Source organism: Eptatretus burgeri, chromosome 15, assembly GCF_056783735.1.
Source record: "Eptatretus burgeri isolate ZD-2024b chromosome 15, Ebu_testis_v1, whole genome shotgun sequence".
Lineage (NCBI taxonomy): Eukaryota > Metazoa > Chordata > Myxini > Myxiniformes > Myxinidae > Eptatretus > Eptatretus burgeri.
Genome location: NC_140975.1, coordinates 71,850,287 through 71,875,070, shown reverse-complemented (window position 1 = coordinate 71,875,070; position 24,784 = coordinate 71,850,287). Strand labels below are relative to the sequence as shown.

At 48.5% G+C, this 24,784-nt stretch overlaps 1 protein-coding gene across 2 annotated transcripts in view; it reads right to left on the bottom strand.

Moving 5' to 3' along the window:
- The window catches only part of CUL9 (cullin 9), a 352,312-nt gene that overhangs the window by 312,701 nt on the left and 14,827 nt on the right, over positions 1 to 24,784 (bottom strand). For both annotated transcript variants that reach the window (XM_085856907.1, XM_085856905.1), the window contains exons 2-3: positions 3,144 to 3,449; positions 2,621 to 2,909 (exon numbers count right to left, since the gene is read on the bottom strand). In XM_085856907.1, coding sequence (XP_085713033.1) covers positions 2,621 to 2,909; positions 3,144 to 3,446 — 592 coding nt within the window. In that variant the 5' untranslated portion in view covers positions 3,447 to 3,449. The remainder of the gene's footprint in view (positions 1 to 2,620; positions 2,910 to 3,143; positions 3,450 to 24,784) is intronic.

Genomic DNA, 24,784 nt, shown 5'->3' with positions numbered 1-24,784 from the left:
AACTCGCGCACCGTTGAAGGCCTTTCACGGGGCCTTCGTTTGAAGTCTTCGCGAACGGTCCAAAATAACGATAGAACAGAAAAACGGCTATCTCAAAGAGTCGCAGCCCGATGAATCACACAAATTCCCTTTAAACAACGGTGGGGAACTATCTGCACATAAACCTAGCATCATAACTGATCTTAGGACCCTTTATGGTGTATTGCGAATTTCCACAGCCGTAACAATATTTACCAACAATTTTGAGGATGAACAAATCAACGCATTTGTGATCTCTCAATCTGGTACTTTAGCAATGTATTTTAGTGTATTTTTTTAATTCTCATTAGTTATGAAAATGTTAGAGAATAAAAGGTATGGCCTTTAAATGCTCATGACTTCACTCTGTTGTGGTGTTTAAACGCATCATTTTGTACACAATTGAATGGGCGGCTATTTATTTCTGTACCATCCCGATATATGGCATATTATCGTGCTCCACAAGTCACATGGGTTTGTGGCTGGATATATACAGCAATATATATATATATATATATATATATATATATATATATATATATATATATATATATATATATATATCTTCTTCTTCTTTCGGCTGCTCCCGTTGGGGGTCACCACAGCGGATCATTCGTATGATCCGCATAGTGATTTGGCTTAGTTTTTACGCCGGATGCCCTTCCTGACGCAACCCTGGTCGCCTCTTACGACACAGGGATATGGTACACCTATTCTAACCGGGGCATACACTGGTACCCACTTCGCCAACCTCGGAAGGATGACAGGCAGTCAACCTCCTGGTGTGTATTAATTCAAGCGGCCAACGGGGCTTCAACTCAGGACCTTTCAGATCCCAAGCCGCTACCCGAACCACTACGCCATCACCAGACTATATATATATATATATATATATATATATATATATATATATATATATATATATATATATATATATATGTATATATATATATATATATGTATATGTATGTGTGTGTAGCAGAGTATCCATCTTATGGGTGGGTCGAGTTTGCACGTTACTTGCTGAAGAATGTATAGTCTGCATTTTGCAAGAAGAACAAAGATGTCTGTGAGGTGTGCGAGGTCTAAAGGGATCTTTGAGATCTTTAGGTTCTAAAGGGTCTACCAGGGTCGAAGGATTCTAACAGGGTCTATATGGTGTGCAGCATCTTAGGTCTGCAGATTATAAAGGGATTGACCTTCGAACAGGGTCTTAGGGTTCTTCGTGTTCTAATGGAGTGTGTGGGCTATCCAGGGTCTTTGGGTTTTAACGGGTCTTTAAGGTCTTAGGGGTTCTGTATGGTCTCGTCTATTATGCAATAACACTATAGATGTTTGTGCATTGTACAAAGTCTAAAGCAGTCTTCAGGGTCGAGCAACACATATATATATATATATATATATATATATATATATATATATATATATATATATATATATATATATATATATATATATATATATATATATATATATGTGGTTTTAGGGGTCTGGAGGGTCTTAGTGTTAAAAATGGTATTCGTGGTTTTATGGGTCAAAAGGTTCCACATGGTCTTTTGGGTCCTTTAATGATTCTAAAGTTGTATAGGAGAATAAGGGGTCTAAAGGATGTAAGGGATATTAAAGGCTATTCAAAGGTCTCAGGGATGTCAGCAGTTTAAAAGGTACTTGTCAATATTCACGGTGCAACTGAAGTTCAAACAATATACATAATTAATAGACAGTCACGTTGGTTAGTGGCTGGACATACACTTGCTCCATTATCTAATTATATGAAGCTCATTCCAACCACTTGGTTCCTAACTCACTGATATTAAAGATCAGTACCTTCCGGGTGACGTAGAAAGCTGAAATTCCGCATGGTCGATGGATATCGAAGCTGATACACCGGGAAAATAAATAAATACATAAACACACAACCATTGGAAAGTGTCCATAAATGAAAATATTTAAAAAAATTTAAAAATGCAGGTGAGCGATCCAAGACAATGGGGAAGCAAGGTAATTTCACGTGCCAACAGGCATCGAAGCTGATACACCAGGGGAAAAAAAAATTCACAGAACCATCAGAAAATGTCCGTAAATGAAAATATAAATAAATGCAAGTGAGCAACCCAAGAAAATGGGGAAGCACAGGTCATTCTTGTTAATAATGTGTGAGCATACCCCACTAGTTTATATATAGTATATACAGTATATAGATATTACATAATTTATCACTCTTGGCCACCATTACCATGAACACATCTCTGCAGAGAAGTACAATCTGGTTCTTGAACTTAGGGGAAGAGACAAGAAGGATTGGGGAAGGGAGAGGGGAGATGAGGGGATTGGGGGGGGGACACAAAGGGGGTTGGAGGGATTGGGGGAGAGAAGGTGGAAAAAAGGGAGAGGCAGAGATGGAGGGAGAGGGGTTTTTGGGGGGGGGGAGATGGAAGGGATATCAAGGAGTTGGGGGGATACGGAGAGGTTGGGAGATTGGGGGGAGGGGGCGGGAGTATTTATGACCAATTTACGGCACCAGATTCAAATTATGGCTAACAGCTTGCATTAATCCAAGGGTTATTCATTACACTGTAAATGAATGAACCACCCACTTCACCTGCATCATGAGAAGCAAGTGCACGCAACATGCGCCCAGCACTACTCCGTATTGCCCCCTCATTGTTTCCCAGTAGCTCCATGAGAAGGTCTAGAGCACCAGTTTCCTTGAAGACACCAGCCAGTGATCCAATACTGGCATAGGCACTCAACACGTGGATGATGTAAGAGATGCTAAGTGTTGTTACGGGCTGTGTTGATCTCCTGAGCAACAGCTGTGCACGGTCTACCAGCTGTTGTATATCTGTCTTCATACTCGCAAACACTCCTTTCTCTAGGTCCAACTCACACTGTCATACACATGCACACACACCACCTGGGAGTAAACACCAATTGTTTGTTCCAAATAAAAGTAAAATCAAAACTTTCTGTTTTAAATAGGCTTTAAAAATAATAATAATAATAATAATAATAATAATAATAATAATAATAATAATAATAATAAGAGTATGGGCAAACATTTGGATGACATTTCATTTCAATTTTTAATGAGGTAGATGGTGGAGTTGCAAGTAACTACTCACCGAGTTTTGCCGAGACAATCCATCACTCTTCCCTTGTGTCCGGCCCTCATCGGACTTGCTCTTCCAAAGGAGTGCAGGACAGCATGCCCGCACTTCCTCCTTACTCATCCACATGAGGATACTCTCGCTCTTCACACCTGGATCCACAGTACTTGATGGACTGAGTGTGCCACCATTCACAGACGTGATATTCCATCGTACAAGGTACTCATCATGTTGGCGGTGACGGAGAAGTTCTACAGGTGTTGCTTGCATGCCATCCGCAAGGTTCACACGTAAAGCACCATTACTACTCTGGGCCATGACCTGGACACACAAAGTGCACAAATAAGCACAACAATCAATAAGATAATTTAACAAAGAGAAATTTATCATGTAAGCAACAGCATTATCAAAGACCAGAATCACATTTAGTGGTTTACAATATGCATGGTGCACTGTACAATAACAAGGAGGTATTAGGATGCACAATGCATGGTGTCCTATTGTCAAATATTGGCCTAGTTTGATGTGGCTTTCCAAAAACAGAACACTTCCACCACTGCCAAATGGAGTACCATGCTTCGAGGCAACATCTGTTGTTGAACATGTACAAACACCAGTCACATCATCAATGACTGAACCATGGAAATCCTGTGGGGGTCCTAAGCCACATCCCCAATTCGATCCAAAATAAATCAATAAATAAATAAATAAGTCCTAATTCTCATTCGCAGGAACTGCCCGTAAACTACCCAAAATGACACCTATTGCTGATATTGGAGGACTAATGGCATTCGACTTGTGACATGTGTGAAACGTTTTTTCACTAGTGAGGGAAAGAGGACAATCACTCTCGATGTACAAGGGCAAGTCGAAAAGTATCCGCATTGATTTATTAAAAACTGTATTGTGTTGACGACATTGGTTGTTGTACTTGCAGGTCGAAGCATGAACTGTCTGCACCATTGTGGAGCAGTTTCAATCTTGAGCAGTCAGGAGTTGTGTCATCATGTTGTTGTCAGGGAGTGAACACAATCGCTCCACTGTCCGTTTGCAGCGACATGATTTTTGTGGGCCGAAGGTGCACCAGGTACAGAAATCCATCGCAGACTTTCAGCACAATATGGCAACAGTGCTTTACCACAACGGAGTGTGTACGATTGGATTACCATGGTCAAAAAAAAAGGTCGCACAAGTGTCACTGACGATGAACGATCTGAACGCACATCCACGTCCACAACAGAAGAAAACGTTGAACAAGTCGGCGCCATCATTCTGTATAACCGACGGTCGACTGTTGATGAAGTGGCACAACATCTGAACATGTCTTGGTTCTGCACATGAAAGCAACAACAACCAAATTCGCTTTCATAAAAGTTTCTCCAAGATGAGTTCCAAAACAAATCACAGAAGAGCAGAAGCACAACCATGTGACAATCTGCCAAAGCCTTTTGAACTGCTTTAGTCATGAAAGGAATGCTTTTTTTGTCACTGGAGACAGAACGTAGATCCACCTTCACAAGCCAGAGAGCAAACGCCAGACCATGGAGTGGAAACATCCGACATCAGTCAAAAATAAGTTCAAAAGTCAGGTCAAAGTCAAAAAGTCAAACATCACAAGTCAAAAATAAGTTTTGGGGTGGGTCTACAAATTGAAAAAGGGTGGCAAGGCAAAAACAGCAAACACACTCAGTTAGTCCAAAGTTTTTCTGAAGTACAAACCAGATGTGATAATGTTTATTGGCGTGTGTATACAAGCATATGGAGTGTCAAAGCTCAACTTATCTCTCAATCAACTTCAAATTGCAGCGCTGCAATCCTTCTGATGGCACATTTTAAAACTTGTATATTATACCAGAAGGTTATGCTGACACAATCAATGTAAGCAACAATGAACCGTGCTTTCCCATTGTCTCAAGTCGCTCATCTGAAGTGAGCACAATAAGGCTGCACCTATTTTCGGATATTGTCATTTACGAACACATTCCGATGGTTGCGAGTTTTCCCGGAGTATCAGCTTTGACGTCCGTCGGCATGTGAAATGCCAGCTTTCCACATCATCCGAAAGGTACCAAACATTAACCATCAGTCAGTCAGTGAGTCAGTGAATTAGAATGAGATATATATATATATATATATATATATATATATATATATATATATATATATATATATATATATATGTATATATATATATATATATATATATATATATGTATATATATATATATATATATATATATATATATATATATATATATATATATTGTTACGAATTTGGGAATTCGATTGCACACAACATTCAGGTTCCTTAGGTCAGTTATGTCGATAAGTGCTTGTTCCCCAGATAGTTCACCTGCCATTGTTTAATGGACAGAAATCGATTAAGTGCGCTGCGCATTTCAATTTAATAGTTAGGGAGCGATCATAACACAATGGAGATGCCCCTCCCCCTCTTCTGCGAAGAGGAAGAAGAGCCCTCCCGTCCCGTGATTCATGACGTCAACAACTCCCTCCCACCCGTGGTTGAGCGGGGGATGGAACACGAGGGCATGAGTCACGCCGGGAGCGGTGGAGGGGGCCGATAAGAATATAGAAGAGATCGTCTGCTTTGTTCGGGTTGGCTTTCAGTAGAGCTAAGGCTTCGGCTTGGGGCTTTTAGTAAGCTTTTTGCTTCGGTTATTGGTCCTCGCTTTGTTCATCGGAAGAGAGTTGAGCTGGTTGCTCTGCTTGCTCTTCTTGGTTCGTGGAGCTCTTTGTTCTCCGCTTGGTTCCCAGCTTGGTGCGACTCATCGGCCTCATCTTGGAGGTGGTTCTTCGAAATAGCGATGCATCAACGGGAAGGATCGGCGCATCATCTGACCAGCACGTGTTCAGAAGCACGAGAGGATTCGCTGGAGCTTGGGAAGGATCGCGGCTCACGGCGATTGGATCCAGCTCGCTCTCACTGGAGCCCGGATCCGAACAGCTTGAAGACCACAAGAGGTGGAGAGGTTCGAGAGAGGTTCTGGGTTTCAGCTCATCTGTCCCTCTGAGCTGAAGTCCGTTATTGAAGGCATCAGCCACCATTTCTTGGGTGTGTGTGTGTGTGTGCGTACGTGTGTCCGTGGGCCCGTCTAATAAGTAGGAAACCGTTAAGTGCTTTGTGTGCTGTAAATGATTGCATTGCATTTCGTATAGTCGGTATAGTTCTGCTCTTAAGTGCTTCCCTAGTTCCCCATTATTATTAATAAATACCCCAATTGTTAAATGTTTTCAGCTCGTCGCGTCTTTTATTGACTGAGCATTTCGTGTGTGGGAATGAGAAAGCCGTTGGTTTGCCGTAAAAGGGGGACATTCGGACCGACGGTTCTCAGCGATTAAGCCGCTCGGAATCGCGCACGGGATAGGCTCGCTTAAGCGGCTTGTTCCGTACGAGTTCCGTCGAGGGTGGAATAACCTGGTAGTTGGATCACGTGGGTATTTAGGTAAATTGAAGATTGGCAATCGACCCTACCCCACGTGGTCTGCCCATTGGCATTTTTCGGTTCTTGCACAAGGACCCGTCGGCCTCAGAGTTATCCGGGCGGCGAACTATATTCCAGACGATCGCTCGGGCCGACTCGACTTGCGGCTCCGTCAAAAAAACGGCAACACTGGTGTCAGGTCGTGCGATACAAACCCATCCCCCTCCGCGCGGCACTGGTATCGGAGAACGGGAAAACGGGCTCTCCTGTCTCCAGCTAAATTCACGGGAATCGGTCCAGGGGTGAGAGGAGCGACCCCCGATTCCCTCCAAATTACGAGCGATTCAAATTAACCCTTTACGAGAAATAAGATGGCGTCTCAAGGCGAGCGGGAGCCGGGGGTATTAGGTATGTGTCGTCATGTAGGATCCATGACCCAGGTCGGTTCTTTTTATAATTATAACCCCACCACTAACTGTGGTCAGTGGGAGCGGCTTGAGCACGAACTTTGCCGGCAAACGGAGTCGCACAATGGCAGCACAGAAAGGGCTGATATTAATGGCACAGCACGAGGCGTGAGCTCCCAGTCACCGGTTCAAGGCACGTGGTCACGGCATGTGCCATGGCAGGCGTGGCAGGATGACTATGCGAGCATTGGCAGGCTTCAGGCACAATTGGGGGATGTCTTGGAAAAGGTGAAGCGTTATGAAGAATATATCGAGGAGGTGCAACGTGGAGTGGACGAGTCACAACGGCACGCAGACGCGCTTCAGAAAAATTACGTGTACGGGGGGACACAGCGATTGGACGATTTACTGGAACGAATTCGGTGGCAAAAACATGACTTGGCCAATAGAGTCGACAAATTACGTGGGAAAAAGAATTTGGTAGTGTTTTATACCCGTCAGTTGGAATATGCGAAGAGCAAACTGAACAAAAGAATAGAGGAACAGCAGATTGGTATCTCCCAGGAAAGGAAAAAATGGGAGGAAGAATTGAAAACCGAGCTCGAAAAGAAACAAAAGGAGCACGACTTGGAAGTAAAACAATTAATGGAAAAATTATTGGAGCAAGCAAGGCGGTTCAAAGAACTGGAGGGGAGAGTGAGGGAAATACAGTTGGAAGAGAAAAAATGTGAACACGATGGGGAGTTGGAACAATTGAAGGAAGAGATAAGAACAGGCAATCAGAAAAGAGAAAGCCTAGAATGGAAGATAAAAAGAGGAGAGAGACAGCTCGAGGAAAGGGCGGAGGAATTGCTGGAAAAGTCAGAACAGTTCGAAGAACTGCAGGGAGAATTGAGGGACGAAGGAGAAAGGAAAACAAAGCTCGAAAAGGAAAAACGTGAACAAGATGGAGAATTGGAACTACTGAAGCGAGAGGTAAGGGCAAGCCAGTTTAAAAGAGAAATCCTGGAAGGGGAGATAAGAATGGGAAAGGAATGGCAGAAAAAACTAAATGAATACAGTAAAAAAAGGGACGAATTGAGGAGGGAAGCGGTGGAAAGAAGAGATGAAATGAGTGAAGAAGCATGCAAATTGAGAAAGGAATTGGAAACAAAAACTTCTGTGATACTGAAACACGAAAACAAAGAAAGAGGATTACAAGACGAACTGAGGATGTTAAAAAAGGAAAGGAAGACAATAGAGAATGAAACGTTAAGGAACCACACTGAGCAGATTGAACAATTAGAAGCCAAAGCAAAGTCGGAGTGTGCAGAGATGAGAAAGGAATTAGAAAAGAAAGCTTCTGAGTTACAGAAACACCAAAACAAAGAGAGGGAATTACAAAACGAGTTGAGGATGGTGAGAGAAGAAAGAACGACAACAGAGAATGAAACGTTAAGGAACCACACTGTACAGATCGAACAGCTGGAAGCGAAGGCCAGATTAAAGAATGAGGAACAAGAAAGAGTACTGAAAGAACAAGGAATGAGACAGGAGAAGGAAGTCGGCCAACTGAAAGAAATAACGAGATTGCAGAATGAGGAACAAGAAAGAGTACTGAAAGAACAAGGAATGAGACAGGAGAAAGAAATCCATCAATTAAAGGAAACCATGAGATTGCAGAATGAGATACAAAAAAGAGTAATGATGGAAGAACGAATCAGACAGGAGAAGGAAGTCAGCCAACTGAAAGAAACAACGAGATTGCAGAAAGAGGAACAAGAGAGACAGCGGAATAGGAAGTACAAAGAACAAGGAATGAGACAGGAGAAAGAAATCCATCAATTAAAGGAAACTATGAGATTGCAGAACGAGGAACAAGAGAGACAGTGGAATAAAAAACTGAAAGAGTATGAATTTGAAACTGAACGACAAAAGGAAAAAAAATAGGTTGGAATACGAGGAGAAGTTGAAGGAGCAAGGAATGAAGCAGGAAGGAGAAATCAGGAGATTGAAGGACACAAGGAGATTGGAGAGGGAAGAACGAGAGGAACAATGGAATAGAAAACAAAAAGAACATGAATCTGAGGTTGACCAATTGAAAGAAAAGCTGAGGCTGGAGTACGAGGCGATAGACAAAGAACAGCGAATTAAACACAAAATGGAGATGAACCAAATGAAGAAAACCATGAAACTGGATAAGGAAAGACAGGAGAGGAAACGAGAAAGAGTAATGAGACAGCAGCAAATGAAACACAAAAAGGAGATTAACCAAATGAAGCAAACCATGAAACTGGAGAAGGAAGGACAGGAGAGGAAACGAGGAAGAGTAGTGAGTGAACAGCGAATGAAACACAGGAAGGAAATGAGCCAATTGAAAGAAACAATGAGATTGGAAAACAAAGAGCAGGAGGAACAGTGGGAGAGAAAACAACAACTGTATGAGTGTGAAATTGAACGACCAAAACGGAGAGCGAGATTGGAGTCAACGGAGATTGAGGAGCTCCGGAGGGAGAACGAACGGCTAATGGGGCTCAGAGAGAAAGAACGACTCAGATGGGAAGGAAAAAGGAACCAGGAAGAGACAGAAATAAGGAACAAGGAGAGAAAATGTATAGAGACACGGGAGACAAGAGACGAGGTGAAAGTAATTGGGAGGGAGAGAAAAGAAAATTAAGACGGAAAGCAAGGAGGAGGTACGCGGAGATCGTGAAAGAGCAAGGAGTGAAAAACAGGGAAGGACGGGAGCGACTTAAGGAGAAAGCAAGGTTGACCTACATAAAGATAAGGGAAAGACGCCAGAAAGAAGCAGAGACCAATAGACACGAGGAGACGACAGAAAGAATAAAATGTATAGAGACACGGGAGATAGAGGGTGAATTGGACAAGGTTAGTGACGCACACACACACACAGAGGTAGTGGAGGACCATGAAGGGGAGCTGGTGGACTGGGTGGAGACCCAGTACAAGCAGCTGGATGGCCTCCTCCAGGAACGAGGGGAGGGAGTATGCCCCCTTGAGGCAAGTCACGACCAGGTGAGTTCGGTCGTGCTTTGCGAGTTCAAGGGGAGGAGTGCTGTGGACGGGTGCACGCCGAGCTTGGGGGGTATAGAGGCCCCGGAGACCCTTGTGGGGACACGAATCCCCAGTATGGTTGTCCCGGTGTGTGTGGTGTCGAGGTGTGTGTTCACGAGTGTGGCGAAATGCGTGCTGCAATGCACACATAGCGCGGGTGCAAGGGCGTGTGTGAGAGCGACCGGGTGGGTGACAAAGACCCCGTGTGTGAGTGGTGTGGTGGTAAGTGTGCAGAAGGGCGTTCTTCCCAGCACGCCGTGTGTGGATGAGGCACCGCGGATGAGTGCCCCCGCGTGTGTGAGTGAGGCACGGTGTATGAGTGCCCCCGCGTGTGTGAGTGAGGCACGGTGTATGAGTGAGGAACCGCGGATGAGTGCCCCCGCGTGTGTGAGTGGTATGGTTTGTGTGAGGGAAATGGCACGAGTGAGTGAAAGGCCGCGAGTGGGTGGAGTCACGTGTGCAAGGGAAATGGCATGCGTGAGTGAGCGGCCGAGTGTGAGAGAGACAGCGTGTGCAAGGTCGTTGTGTGTACGGGAGATGTCGGTCGGCATGTGTGAACATGCAGCCGCGTCTCCCGGTGTGAGTTTAATGGTGAGGTGTGTTAGTGTCGTAACACGCGGGAGTGCGTGTGTGGAATGGAGACGGAGACTGCGACAGAGGAAAGAAAGCCAAGTAGCGGCTGTAGTTGTTTCGGGGACCGTGCCGGGTTCACCCAGCAGCGAGCACGAGGTCCGTGCTGTGCAACGCACGAGGCTCCCACGTGCTCGCTTGCGAGAGTGAAGTCCCGGTCCGGAAACGCACGCGGTGGATTTGCCGATCCCGCGGACGGACAAAGTTTAGGCAGGATAACAGATTTGGACCGGACGGGTTCTCCACGCGATCGTGTGTGTTAAGCTCCAACGGGCAAAGCACATGTGTTCGCGTGGGGAACCCCTCGAGACGTGGGGCTTGTTTTTTTTATGCGCACGGTGACGTCATGGCTGCACGTGGGGTTGGAATCCGGCAGGAGGGGTATCCCTGCCGGATGGTACCGTCCAAGGAGGGACGAGGAACACGTGCAGCTGCATGACGTCACGGGCAGGTGCAAAGTGCGCGAGCTGTGAGTTGCCGCGCTGGTGCTGCGCATGTGGAAAAAAAAAAAAAAAAGCAAGCCTCACTTTCGGGTGCACAGGATTCCTGGGCAAGGGGTGGAAGACCCCCTTGACCAGGGCACAGGATGGAAACTAGTTAGGGGGAAGGGTTAGCTTAGCTAGACCGGCTCCATGGGGCAGGGGTAAGTCCTCATGGGGCCCGTGGAATGGATTAGTTAGAGGGATTGTAGCCAGATTTAGGTTGGGAAAGTGATTTTTGGGACATCTGAGGACATGGACAGACTTGTGAGTGTGTAGCGGGGACGTAGCTTAGCTACGTAGTGTTAAATGGAACGTGCTATAGTATAAGGGACGACGTGGGAGCACGAGTTAGTTAGGGGATGTAGTTACAAGGATGGCAGAGTTCAGCGGTGAGTGTGTTGAAGAGTTGTTGGTGAGTTATGAGGTGGAGACATGTTGAGCGAGTGAGGCCAGCGGGTCTGTGTGTGTGGAGTGAATGGGGAATGCATGGTGCGATGAGTGATTGGGGGGAGGAGTGACTCCCGCCCAAGGGACCCCGGGGTCAGTGTAGAGTGAGTTCGGGGGTTAGTTAAATTGAAAAATGGAGGTCGTTTTGCTGTTGGTGTGAATGTAGGCTCGAAACCCGTTTGGAGGGGTGCAGGAGCCCTGTTGACGGGCTGGGAGCGTGGCTGCGAAAGGTGAGTATCGCTGAGTGGGTACCCCGGGCACCAGGCTAGTCGGCCGTGGTAGGCCAAGGGCCCATGGGGGGCCGGGATAGCGTAGTGGGCACGGGTGCGCCTGCTTGGTGCGGGGGCCCGGGGCGCCATTAGCCGCGTGGGCAGTGTTGTGGGCACGGGTGACCCTCGGAAAGGGGCCCGGGAAGCCAGCCTGCCACGTGTGCATTTCAGGGGAGGTGCCATGGGGGGCACTCCCCGGTGTTAGGGAGCTGGTAGGCTCGGAGGCAGTGTAGTGCCCGGGGGTGCCATAGCTGGAGATTCGGCAGAGGGTCGTGCCTGCCAAGGGGAGCCACGCGTCCCAGCCATGAGACCGTGTGAGGGCACGGAGAGAAAATTGGGGGGGCGAGGCCCGAAATTGTGAGAACACCAACACAGGCGACGGGAATCTGGGTTGTTAGAACCAATAGCTTAAGCGCGAGGCGCTTGTTGAAAGCCCCGGGGTAGTTTAACATTTAAATGGTTAGGGTAGATAGGAAGTGTACCCCTCCACACCATCCATCCCCTCGCTCTCGTTGTGGGCCGCTGGACCCACTTTGGGTTAGATCGCTGAACTCTGGGGAGGCCATTCTGAGGCTTGAGTTGGGCCTCGACACAGGACGCTAGCTCTCCCTTGTTCCCCTCCGGGAAGGGAACGTAGGGGTTGGGAGTAGGCTAGGTGACAGGATAGGTTAGCCGAACAAGGACAGTAAAGGGGGTTAGGGGACGATTTATAGTGGGGAAGTAAAAATAAAATAAAAAATACGTTGGGACTAAATTGGGGTTTGACAAATTAAGGGAGTGGGTATAGACAGTGACAGGCAAAGGCGATAGGTTGGGACGGAGACCGTAGGGTAGGTCCGAGCCCGCCTTCCGAGTGGCCAGCACCACCGCACTCCCTCCACCAACCTCCACTGAACGGCGAAGGCTGGCCAGCTTCATCGGCAGCTGTTGTTTTGCTGCAAGGCCTGTACCGGCCGGATCGTCTGCAGCTGTTTTCTGCAAGGCCTGTGCCATCGGCTGGCCGTGTTTTGCTTCAAGGCCTGTGCCGGCCACTTCATCTGCTGGCTGTGTTTTTTGCAAGGCCTGTGCCGGCCCACTTCATCTGCCGGCTGGCTGTTTTTCTTCAAGGCCTGTGCCGGCCAGTTCGTCTGCCGGCTGTGTTTGCCTGCAGCGGCCTTGTTCTGCAGGCAGTGTTTGCCTGATCACCTTTGCCATGCCATGCCCACTGCCCCTGTTCACCAGCCCCGTTCAATTTTTGCTTTGCCCCCCCCCCTGTTCATTGCCATGTGCGCCAGGATCATGGCAACAGTTTGCAAGCTGCGAGAACTGCCCTGTTGGCAGCTACAACACGGGCCTGCAGTGGCGGCCCGTGCACCGTGTTTGCGTGCATCCATTCATCCATCCATTCGTTGTGCTCATTGCGTGTGCCACTTGAGCTGGCACGGAGACTGTGTTTGTGCAGCCCATGCACCATTGTGGTTCACTGCGTTCAGTTCAAAAGGGAAGGCCTTGGACTGCGAGTGAGCAGCCGGCCACGTTCCCTGTCACCTGCATTGTTTGAGCCAGAGACTGCATGCGGGCAGCCTGGCTCCCTGCTAACTGCTTTCTTTTTGCAGAGTTCAGTGATCCTGGGCCATGGTTTAGTGTAAAATTTGTAAGTTAAGGTTAAGATGTACTGTACATATGAGTGCGCCCCCGGCATGTCTGTCTTAGCGCCGGCAATTTTATTTAAGTCGTCCGTGTGAGTGAGTTTGTTTAGGTAGTTACTCAGCCCTCAGGTTATTTATTTTGGGGACACGAATACCATGAATGTCGCACTCAGGGATCCGTAGGTAAAATGTACTAGGGGAAAACTACACATGATGGCACACGAAAATTTGACGACTCGGGACGAGTCTGTAAAAAGGGGAGGGGTAGTGTTGTGGTTGACGAAATTCGCAAACCACCATTCAGGTCCCTTAGGTGAGATATCTCTGTAAGTATATGTGTAGTTAGGCCCAAACCCGTTGTTTAGAGGGAATAAATGTCATTCATTCGGGCTGCGACCCCTCTAGATAGCCGTTTTTCTTTTACTATCTTTATTTTGGACCAGCCGCCATTACTACCATTACTACCACCACCAACCACGTCTCAACAGCCATCACACAACAACCACCAACCGCAACGCCGCTTCACAACAACAGCCACGACCTTTACCGTCACAACTCGCCCTCGCAACCATCGCATCACCACCATTCCCGCGCCGCTTGTGGGCACCGATACTGGACTCGTGCAGGGCGCGCACCGAGCAGCGGGTGCAGAGGCACCAGCCTTTCCGAAGCAATCGGATCAAAAACGACTCACGCCCACTTCTGTTCCGTCCTATCGGCGAGCGTGGGGCGATTTGGCCCCACCTCCAGGTGCGTCGGAGTGTGGTCACTATATGCAGATTCGCGGATCAAAAAGCATTCACGCCCACTTTTCTTCTGTCCAATGGGGAGCCAGCCAGAGGTAAAGGGTCGAAGGTGAAAGAGCGAAGCCACGGGGGGCTATAAAGGGCCGCGTTCGCTCGCCAAAAAGTGCAGTGGAGTTGGGAGTTGGTGGAGTCAAGTTGAGTTGGGAAGAGTCAAGGAAAGTTGAGTTGGGAAGAGCCAGTCAAGAGAGGAGTCGGAGAAGGCAGTTGGACGGAGCTGTGGAGAGTTGGAGAGGTGGCGGCGGCGAAGGCAGTCGAGGGGGTGCTCGTGTCAGAGTCGGGGAGCTGCGGAGAGGAGAGGCCGGCAACGCGACCGAGGTCGTGGTGGAGACGCTCGTCGCGGGACCCGAGCCAGGGAGATATCCTCCTTCCCCCGAGCATCAACAACCCCCTCCTGTTTCCCCCCGCGCTGAGATAGTGCGAGAAGGGGGCCCCGTTCCCACCCCATTCCAGACACTGTCCGCGAGGCCCGCGGAGTCGGGGCGCCACCGCCATTTTGCGGCTCATCACCAGACGGGTAGGCTCGACGCGGTCTCGGCCCCAGGCCGGTCTGCCCCCCTCATAGTGGAGGGTGGTCCCTTTTTCTTTTGCTTTGAGTATATGTGTTGTCGGCGCCGTCTGTGAAGTAAAACTGTTTCAGTGTTGCCGTGTGCTCGGTAGTCGGTGCTAGATCTGCATTGTTTTGCTTTTACATTTGCTTTTTGTGCATTATTGTGTGCTTCTTCCACTTTTACATTTGCTTTTGGTGTATAATTGTATATGTGTGCTATCCGTGTGCCATCGCGAAATAAATGTGCTTTATGTTGAACTGTTTTCCCGTTTCGCTTCGTCTTTTCTCTAATTGAATCTCCATCTTACTTCACGTAAAGGGTTGGTCGTGGGCTAAAGACGCCCAATAATTAATCGAACCGTCGCGGTTGACGATAACACCGCTCGGTTATCCCGATAGTACGGAACGGGTCGCTTAAAGAGGCCAGTGTCCGGTCGACCTGCGGCGAGGTGCGATCGCCCGGTCTACCCTCCGTGTGGGTACTTAGGTAGGTTGAATTTGGCGAGCAACCCTATCCCACGCGGGGGGCCGATTGGCACGATCGTGGTGAGGCCGAAAGGCCCACCCGTGACTAGTTCCCGGCGTTAGTCCGAGAGGGTCACGACGGGATTGTCCGTCCGGTGGGCGACGTGCCGCGATTCGAGTTACGTGGCCGCTCGCACGCCGGCGGGCGCGAATCCGCAACAATATATACATAGATATACAATTATACATACATATATATTGTTCGGGAAATGGCCCTTCGTATGCTGCGAGATATAGGATTAGCTCAGATCCCCCATTAAATGCATGTTCAGCTAGGTTGTTTGGTAAAATGGACGTTACATGTGTGTCGGGAGGTTCAAGAGGCTGTTTTATTGTTTGTGCGGTGGTGGTGGAGCGAGAGCTCCCTCTTCTTCCTTCCCCAACCCGGACGAGGCCCCGCCCAGTCGGCTGAGAGGGTGTGGCCAAAAAGGGGAGGTGAAACTGAGGGGAGGAGTTTGTCAGCTTCGCTGAGGGAGGCGTGCTCGGGGTCGAAGCGAGCGAACGAAAGAGAAACTGTGGTGAAAAGAGTTCAGTTTTGGGAAAACAGTCGCTCTCGAGGTGTGCTCGTGTGTTCGAAGCGAGCGAACGAAGGAGGGACAGTGTGGAATCTGCCGGGAGAGACGCTGGGCCTGGCCGCGCCGAGTCTGCCTTTTTGGGCAGTGGGAGAAGCGGCCTGCACATCGAGTCGGCGATCGACTCTTATGAGGAGGTGATTCTGCAGTGAGAAAAACGGCAGCCGGCTTTAAGAGGCGAGCATGGAAAAGGAAAGAAAAGGTGATTCTGCGGAGAAAGAAACTGAGAGGACGGAGTTGAGAAGTCGGGCTTCGAGGCGGGAAGGCAAGAGAGGAAACGACGGAGCCTTTGATGGTCTTTGCTCACCTCACGGCTCGACACGTTTGCCGATCCGCTTGCCGGAGCCCAGCACCTCGATTTGGGTCTTGTCTGGTGAACAGGCCAGGCCTGGATTTGTGTGCTGGACGTTGGGAGAGATCGGCTGAGGCCCATCGTTGATCTGGCAGTCTTGTGCAGTCGGCTTTGCACGGGGTCAGACCGCGGAGACCACGTGCGGTGCGGAAAAGAGAGGACAGCGCCGCCATCTTGCCACGCGGCGCGTTCGAGCTGGGGGCTCGAATCCGTGGACATCAGCTTGTTGCGAGCGACATTCGTGCTTTTGGCACTGTCCTCTCGTCCATGAGACATCACTAAGTACTCTGTCTTGTCTGCATGCATGCTGTCTGTCTGTCTGTCTGTGTCTTGTCTGCACGTTGTATAAGGCATATCTCGGAAGCAACCCCCTCAATATATGTATATATATATATATATATATATATATATATATATATATATATATATATATATATATATATATATATATATATATATCTTCTCTTCTTCTTCTTTCGGCTGCTCCCGTTCGGGGTCGCCACAGCGGATCATCCGTATGATCCGCATAGTGATTTGGCACATGTTTTACGCCGGATGCCCTTCCTGACGCAACCCTGGTCGCCTCTTACGACACAGGGATATGGTACACCTATTTTAACCGGGGTATACACCGGCCCAGTATACTGGTACTCATTTCGCCGACCTCGGAAGGATGACAGGCTGAGTCAACCCCCTGGTGTATTAATTCAGTGGCCCAACGGGGCTTGAACTCAGGACCTCTTGGATCCCAAGCCGCTGCCCTAACCACTGCGCCAAACACCAGGCTATATATATATATATATATATGTATATATATATATATATATACATGTATACACATATATATATATATACACATATATATATATATATATATATATATATATATATATATATATATATATATACACACACAGTAGACGAGGCGTAAGTCGGCAGCGTGTAACTCGTCACTTCGCCTAAGTCGGCAGCGTCAAAAAGTCCCGAATTTATCTAATGTTAAATCGACTTACAGACTTTGAATAAAGTCTGTAAGTCGTCATCTCAAAGTCGTCATCTCAAAGTCGTCACTTTGTCTAAGTCGTCAGATGTTGTCCGTTACCGCGTAATGGAAACTCAAGTAAATGACCACGCCTAACTTGTCACACGGAACTGCTGCCTCGTGAGAATCCCGATTTCATGGAATCGTGATGCACGAGCTATTTATAACTGCGCTGCGTTCAGCTCAGTCAGCGCGCCGTCGCAAATGCATCTGAAGAGGTAGACAGGCTGCGCAGTGCAGTCTCTGGCGAAGGAGTAAAGGATCGATCGAGCTTAGTGTTGAAGTCCGATCATGGTTTTATGTTGGCTTCTTTTGTACATCACCACACTCACTTTCACATCGGTATTGAGTGGTCGTCATCACGATGACTGTGTGTCATGTAAATTGTTGATGGTATACGAGTTTTCATCCCATATGAAAACTCATTCTACATTCATTCCAATGAATGAATTCTAACAGCCATTCATTCCACATTTGTCGATGGTCATATACCATCACCGATGATATACGAGTTGTCTTACAGTTATTCATTATCTTTACTTTTGATAAAGTGATTCATGAATTCCATCTTTGCTTGATCACTTTCCAACGAACCAATGAACCCCCACCTATGCCCCGAGGATTGTGTTTCCCTTTTGGTACAATAGCCGGCTTAGAGATTGTTGCGCCCTCTCACACGTACGTGTCCAGGCCACACGCAACTTCATCCTTCACCCCACCGTCATCATGAATGTTCGCATACGCGTAAGTCGTCACATGTCTAAGTCGTCACTTTTTTCTCGGTCCCGATGGTGACGACTTACGCCTAGTCTACTGTATATATTGTTGCGGTTGTGGAAATTCGCAAACCACCATTCAGGTCCCATAGGTGAGATATCTCTGTAAGTACATGTGTAGTTAGCCCCAAACCCGTTGTTTAGAGGGAATAAATGTGATTCATTCGGGCTGTGACCCTTTGAGATAGCCGTTTTGCTGTTCTATCTTTATTTTGAACCAACCACATCTCAACCGCAATCACACAACAACCACCAACCACAACGCCGCTTCACAACAACAACAACAACAACAACAACGCCAACAGCCACGATCTTTACCTTCACAACTCGCTCCCGCAAACATCGCATCACCGCCATTCCAAACGGCACCATGGCCATAAACCACCACCATAAACCCTCCACCACCTTCACCTCTCTCCTTCTGCGGCCATTCCCGCACCAGCTGTGAGCACCAAGCGTCAGGCTGTCCTGGGCTCGTACGGGACGTGCGCCGAGCCGCAAGTGCAAAATGCGGCCTTTCCGAGGAGAATTCGGATCAGGAATGCTACACGCCCACTTCTGATCCGTCCAATCAGCAAGCGCAGGGCGGTTTGGCCACGCCTCCAGGCGCGTCTGTGTGGAATCGAGATATGCAAATTCTAGGATCAGGGGAGATTCACGCCCCTTTTTCTCCGTCCAATGGGCGAGCGTGGCTCCGCCCCCGAGCTCGTTCTGATCCAGAAATTTGCATATGGGTTCTCCTGCCGGCCTATAAAGCGCCGAGCGCAAGGCGAATCTCGGCAGAGTCGGCCTTGGAAGAGCGGAGAGTGGCAGAAAAGGCAGAGTCGGCCTTGGAAGAGCGGAGAGTGTTTCGGGCAGAGTCGGTTTGGGCAGAGTCGGCCTTGGAAGAGCGGAGAGTGGCAGAAATGGCAGAGTCGGCCTTGGAAGAGCGGAGAGTGGCAGAAAAGGCAGAGTCGGTTTGGGCAGAGTCGGCCTTGGAAGAGCGGAGAGTGGCAGAAAAGGAAGAGTCGGCCTTGGAAGAGCGGAGAGTGGCAGAAGAGCAGAGAGAGTTTTGGGCAGAGTCAGTTTGGAGCACGGAGTGGAGTCAGGAGGCGAGGGCGTCCCGGTGGTTTTCGGCAGTCAGCTGAGGAGAATTGGGGGAAGAGACCGAGGAGTTCGGGTCCGAGGCAAGGAAGACGGCGGTCGGCGACGAGGTCGCGGGGGAATCGCTCGTCACGGGACCCAAGCAAGCCAGCTATACTCTTTCCCCAGAGCATCAACAATTCCCCCCCCCTTTTTCCCCCACGCTGAGATAGTGCGAAAAGGGGGCCCCATTCCCACCCCACTCCAAGCAGTGCCAACGAAACCCGCGAAGGAGCACGAAGTCGGGGCACCGCCACGCTGCCACATTTGCGGCTCATCACAAAGACGCGGATAGGATCCACCCGGTCTCGCGGACCTGACTGCTCTTTCAGGTCCCGTGCAAATATTGGCCCGCAGGCCCCGTCTGCCCCCTTGTCTTTGAGGGTGGCCTTTTCTTTTGTTTCTGTGTAAACGTGTGTGTGTGTGTGGCGCCAGTCTGGTGAAGTAAAACTGTTAAGTGTTGCCGTGTGTCGGTCTTATTCGGTAGTATCTCTGCGTCATTGTTTCTTTTGTTACATTTGCTTTTTGTGCATAATTGTTTTAATTGTATATGTGTGCTCTCCGTGTGCCACGGAATAAATGTGCATCATGTTGAACTGTTTTCCCGTTTCGCTTCGTCTTTTCTCTAATTGAATCTCCATCTTGCTTCACGTAAAGGGTTGGCAGTGGGCTTAATACGCCCGATAATTAATCGGAACTGTCGAGGCCGACGATAACACCGCTCGGTTATCCCGATAGTACGGAACGGATCGCTTAAGCGGCCCGTGTTCGGAGTCGACCTGTGGCGAGGTGCGATCGCCCAGTCTACCCTCCGCCTGGGTACTTAGGTAGGTCGAGTTTGGCGAACAACCCTATCCCACGCGGGTGGCCGATTGGCACGATTGTGGTAAGGCCGAAAGGCCCACCCATAACTAGCTCCCGGCGTTGGTCCGAGAGGGTCATGACAGAATTGTCCGTCCGGTGGGCGACGTGCCGCGATTCGAGTCACGTGGCCGTTCGCACGCCGGCGGGCGTGATTTCGCAACAATATATATATATATATATATATATATATATATATATATATATATATATATATATATATATATATATAGTTGCGGATCCAGGGTGGCGGGATTCTCACCCGACACTTGGCGCCACCCTCACCACCGCCATCTCCGGGATTTATAACGCCGGCGGCTCGGCACAGGCCTCGGGTCACGCGTCTTCAATCTCGATACCAACGTAATCCTGGACCTTACCAGTTGGGAAAATAGACCCCGGTTACAGACTGGTTTTGTCAGATGCCGAGCGTTTTCTACTAGTCTGTAACCATTTTGGTTTTATATACCAATTGAACGGATCGTTCCTCGACGCGACACATTAATCCATAGCGGCAACTTCATACGAATCAACCAGATTTATTGGGGACGATCAGGTAACACGACACAAGCAAAATATTCACGACAATGTTTTAATTAATCTATAACCCGTTCTTAACGAGGGAACTACGGATTACGGGTTTCGAGCGGGTCCCTACCGAGATATACCTTCAACAACATGCAGACAAGACAGAGTACTTGGTGATGTTTTCCTGGACGAGAGGAAAGTGTCAAAAGCATGAATGTCGCTCGGAACAAGCCGATGTCCACGGATTCAAGCCCCAAGATGGAACATGCCATGTGGCGAAATGGAGGCGTCGTACTCTTGCTCCTGGCAGCGCCCGCGCACGCAGCCTCGGCGAGGTCGACTGCACCAGACCGTCAGGTCAATGATGGGTTTCAACTGATTTCTCTCAAGGTCCAGCATACAAGTCCAGGCCTGGCCTGTTCACCAGACAAGGCCAAATCGGGGTGCCGGGCTCTGGCAGGCTGGGTCCATGGGATTCCAAAACGTCGTCAAGCAGTGAGTCGAGTCGTTACAGTCAGAGGCTCTGTCGTTAGATGCAGGTTGAGCCTGTCCATCACCTCCTCTTGAAGCCGACTCCAGACTCACACAGCAGCCAGTTCCTCTCAAAGCTGATTGCCGCCTAAACCTCAGGTTTAGTTTTCTCTCCTGGCAGAATCACCACTGCCTTTCCTTCGCTCGCTCGCCTCGAAAACCCGACTGCCGTTTTTTGTACTTCTCCCAAAACTGAACGACTCCCAGAAGTCTCCGTTTGCTGCCCACCAGCTCCTCCCCTTTTCGAAGCCGACAAACTCCTCCTCCTAGTTTTACTTCCTCTTTTTGGCCACTCCCTCTCAGCCGACTGGGCGGGGCCTCGTTCGGAGAGGGGAAGGAAGAAGAAGAATCCCTCGACACACCACCACTGCACAACAAATAACAGCCTGTGACACCTCCCGACACACATGTAACGTCCATTTTACCGAACAGCCCAGCAAAACATGCATTTAATGGGGGATCTGAGCTAATCCTATATTTAGTAGCCCACTAAGGGCCATTTCTGTAACAATATATATATATATATATATATGTATATATATATATATATATATATATATATATATATATATATATATATATATACACAGTAAGTCCTCGCTAACCGGAAGTTCGCATATCGTAGTTTCGATTTTTCGTAATTTAGTTTTAATGACCAATTTTTCAATTATCGCAAACATTTTATGCCTATCGTAATGTCATTGCAAGGAAAAACGCAAAAAAAAGTTTCAAACTGCCTGCAAAAAACAACAATCACACAGGATGCGCATAAACACACTTTCACTTTACTGCGCATGTACTGTACGCTGTACTGTACGTATTCTCTTCACGCTCGCCTGCATACCTTCCAGTATGAATCCCAAGCGACCCGCAAGTCTTTTGCCGAGCACACCTCGTTTCAAGAGACAACGAAAGGCTGTCACATTGAAGGTGAAATTGGATATAATTAAAAGACATGAACGAGGTGAAGGGACAACGGAAATCGGCCGCGCGCAGCAATCGCTGCATTGACTGTACATTTGATCGTTCAAAGTTCGGCAAAGATAAAGAAAATATCACAGATTGCGACCAGTTCGAGTGCAACGACACTAACGAGAATGAGAGATGGTGCCATGCACAACATGAAGCGTTTATTATGTGTGTGGATAGAAGATCAAACTAAACGTCGCATGCCTTTATCTCTTGCTGTGATACAAGAAAAAGCGCGTCGTTTGTTAGGGCATTGACCCACGATTACGTGATCAATTACTTCTCCAATCATGTTGAGAAGTATCTCCAAGGAGAACAACATTGACAACAAATCTTTGCTGCTTGTAGACAATGCTCCTGCCCATCAGCAAATGGAAGACTGGTGTGAAAACGTGCAGGTAGTATTTTTACCACCAAATACTACCTCACTTTTACAGCCTATGGATCAGGGAGTTATTGCTGCTTTTAAAGCCTATTATGTTAAGCATACCATGCTGCAGCTTATCAAAAAACTGATAAGGACAAGCTATCAATCAAGGAGTTTTGGTGAACATACAACATAAAAATGGCTTTGGAAAACATTGAGGATTCATGGGCGGAGGCGAGTGCCTCCACAACGAACGCTGTGTGAAAGAAAGTGTGGCCCGAGCGTGTCCACAATTTCACGGGGTTTGCTGATGTTCCGTTGATTACAAGTCAAATTATAGACCTGGCGCAGGAGGTTGGTTTGAAGAGGTTGACGAAGAGGACGTGGATGACTTACTGGAGTCTCATGCAGAACCCTTAAGCAATGAAGATCTTATGGAGTTGGAATAGCAGTGGGCTCTTGAGGAAGAAGAAGATGCTGTGACACCTTCATCCGAGCATCTCACCATGAAAAACCTCAGCCAAATCCTCAGCTCGTTTGAAAATGCCACAGAATTTGTTATCAAGCAAGATCCAAATCTTGAAAGGAGCACTGATTTTAGCTGTGTAGTTTATGATGCCCTTTGTTGCTACAAGGAACGTTATGCAGCAAAGAAAAAGAAAGCCATCCAGCCCACTCTCCATGCATTTTTCAACCCAAAAGATGCAGCACCAACTCCATCCACCATCCAGGATGCTCCTTCAACCAGCTGCCAAGAGACCGTTCCTGCTGGTGAACAAAGTGACAGCACAGTGTCAAGTGAAGAGGGGGACGATTCTGCCACTCCGCAAGTGTGACTTGTCCACCGCAATCAACTCTGTTCCTCCAGCCTCGGGGTAAGTCTCCACGACTCGAGGAGTGTGTTTTGTTTATGTCCAAAAAATTCCGAGCCAAAAACACATCCCCCTTTAACACATTGGTTTCTATGGAAAAATATGTTTTGTTTAACACAGTTTCGCTTATCATAAGGTTTTCCAGGAACGCAACCCTTGCGAAAAGCGAGGACTCACTGTGTATATATATAGTTGCAGTTCTCAGAACGCCATGCATCCAATAGATAGTGGTCCCAAGAGAGTTATTCCATTATTATACGTGTCGATAGTCCCTTGCCTTTTGTCTCGCGGGACAACAGGGGCGAGCGTTGCGATGATCTCGTCGCTCGGTTTGCTTACATCGTTATTTTTTCATTTCATTTCTACTATTCTTTTCTGATTATTCTTAAGGTAAATCTGAGCCAGTGCGGCCTGCGCTGGGAGATGGGTTCTCAGCAAAGGCCAAACAGGCACTGCACTCACAACCCTCCGTACAAAACACAGCCTGCCAAACACACTCGCAGCAGTAATTTCCACCCAATGATGTTTTCCACAACACAGAAAACACACCGATCACGACGCCCACGCTGCACGGAACGCGTACCGAGGCTGATAAGAGAAAGACAACACCCCACCACATTGTGCATGATACAGGCAGCACGTACTTTTCAACCCATTGCTGGACGACTTGTATCGATCGGGTTTCGTCCCGAGCACACGATAGCAGAATCACCCGAGCGCTGGCCACGTGCGTAATGGCGGATCCACGCACACTATACGGAACGTGCTTGAAGGTAGACCCGTGTGCCGCTCACAACTTTGTTATCGTATAGAGCCGGGCACGAATGGACACATCTTACTGTCTGTGCATGGGTTCGCCAAAACATTGTACCTTCGATCCTCGAGGACGGCAAACGTCCCCTCGCCTCAATGGCCAGCAAAGCTGCGATCGGGCGGGGGCATGTTGTACAGCTTGGGCCACGTTGGCGCACACGGAGCGGGCGCGTAGGCCAGCGCTGATCGGGGACGCCCGAGCAGGCGTGCGAGACCGACGCTGCCTTCGGCCGGTCATCAGGGCATGGCCAGGGGGTTCTTGCAAGACGTTTCATGGCGCGGAGTTCTGTGTGGGCGATTCGTGTCATGTTGTGGGGTCAGAACGAGACGGTCCCACAGCTCGGGTTCACCTTGCCGGAAATGGAGTGTTGCAGTTTCCGGCCATCGCGGCCGGGCCACGCAGGGGGTCGGGGCCAATCAGAGCACCCGATTCGGGTGACGACACCGAGTTTTTGGGTGGCCCCCCACCCCGAGCTGCAGGGCCTTTAAAGGTCCGAGCGGGACTCCTCCTTTTCTCTGCTGCTGCCCTGCCTCGTCTTTCGCTCATCCTGGACCTCGACACCACTGGGCTCCTCCTCCTCTTCTCCGCCCACACAACTCTGACTCCACCCTC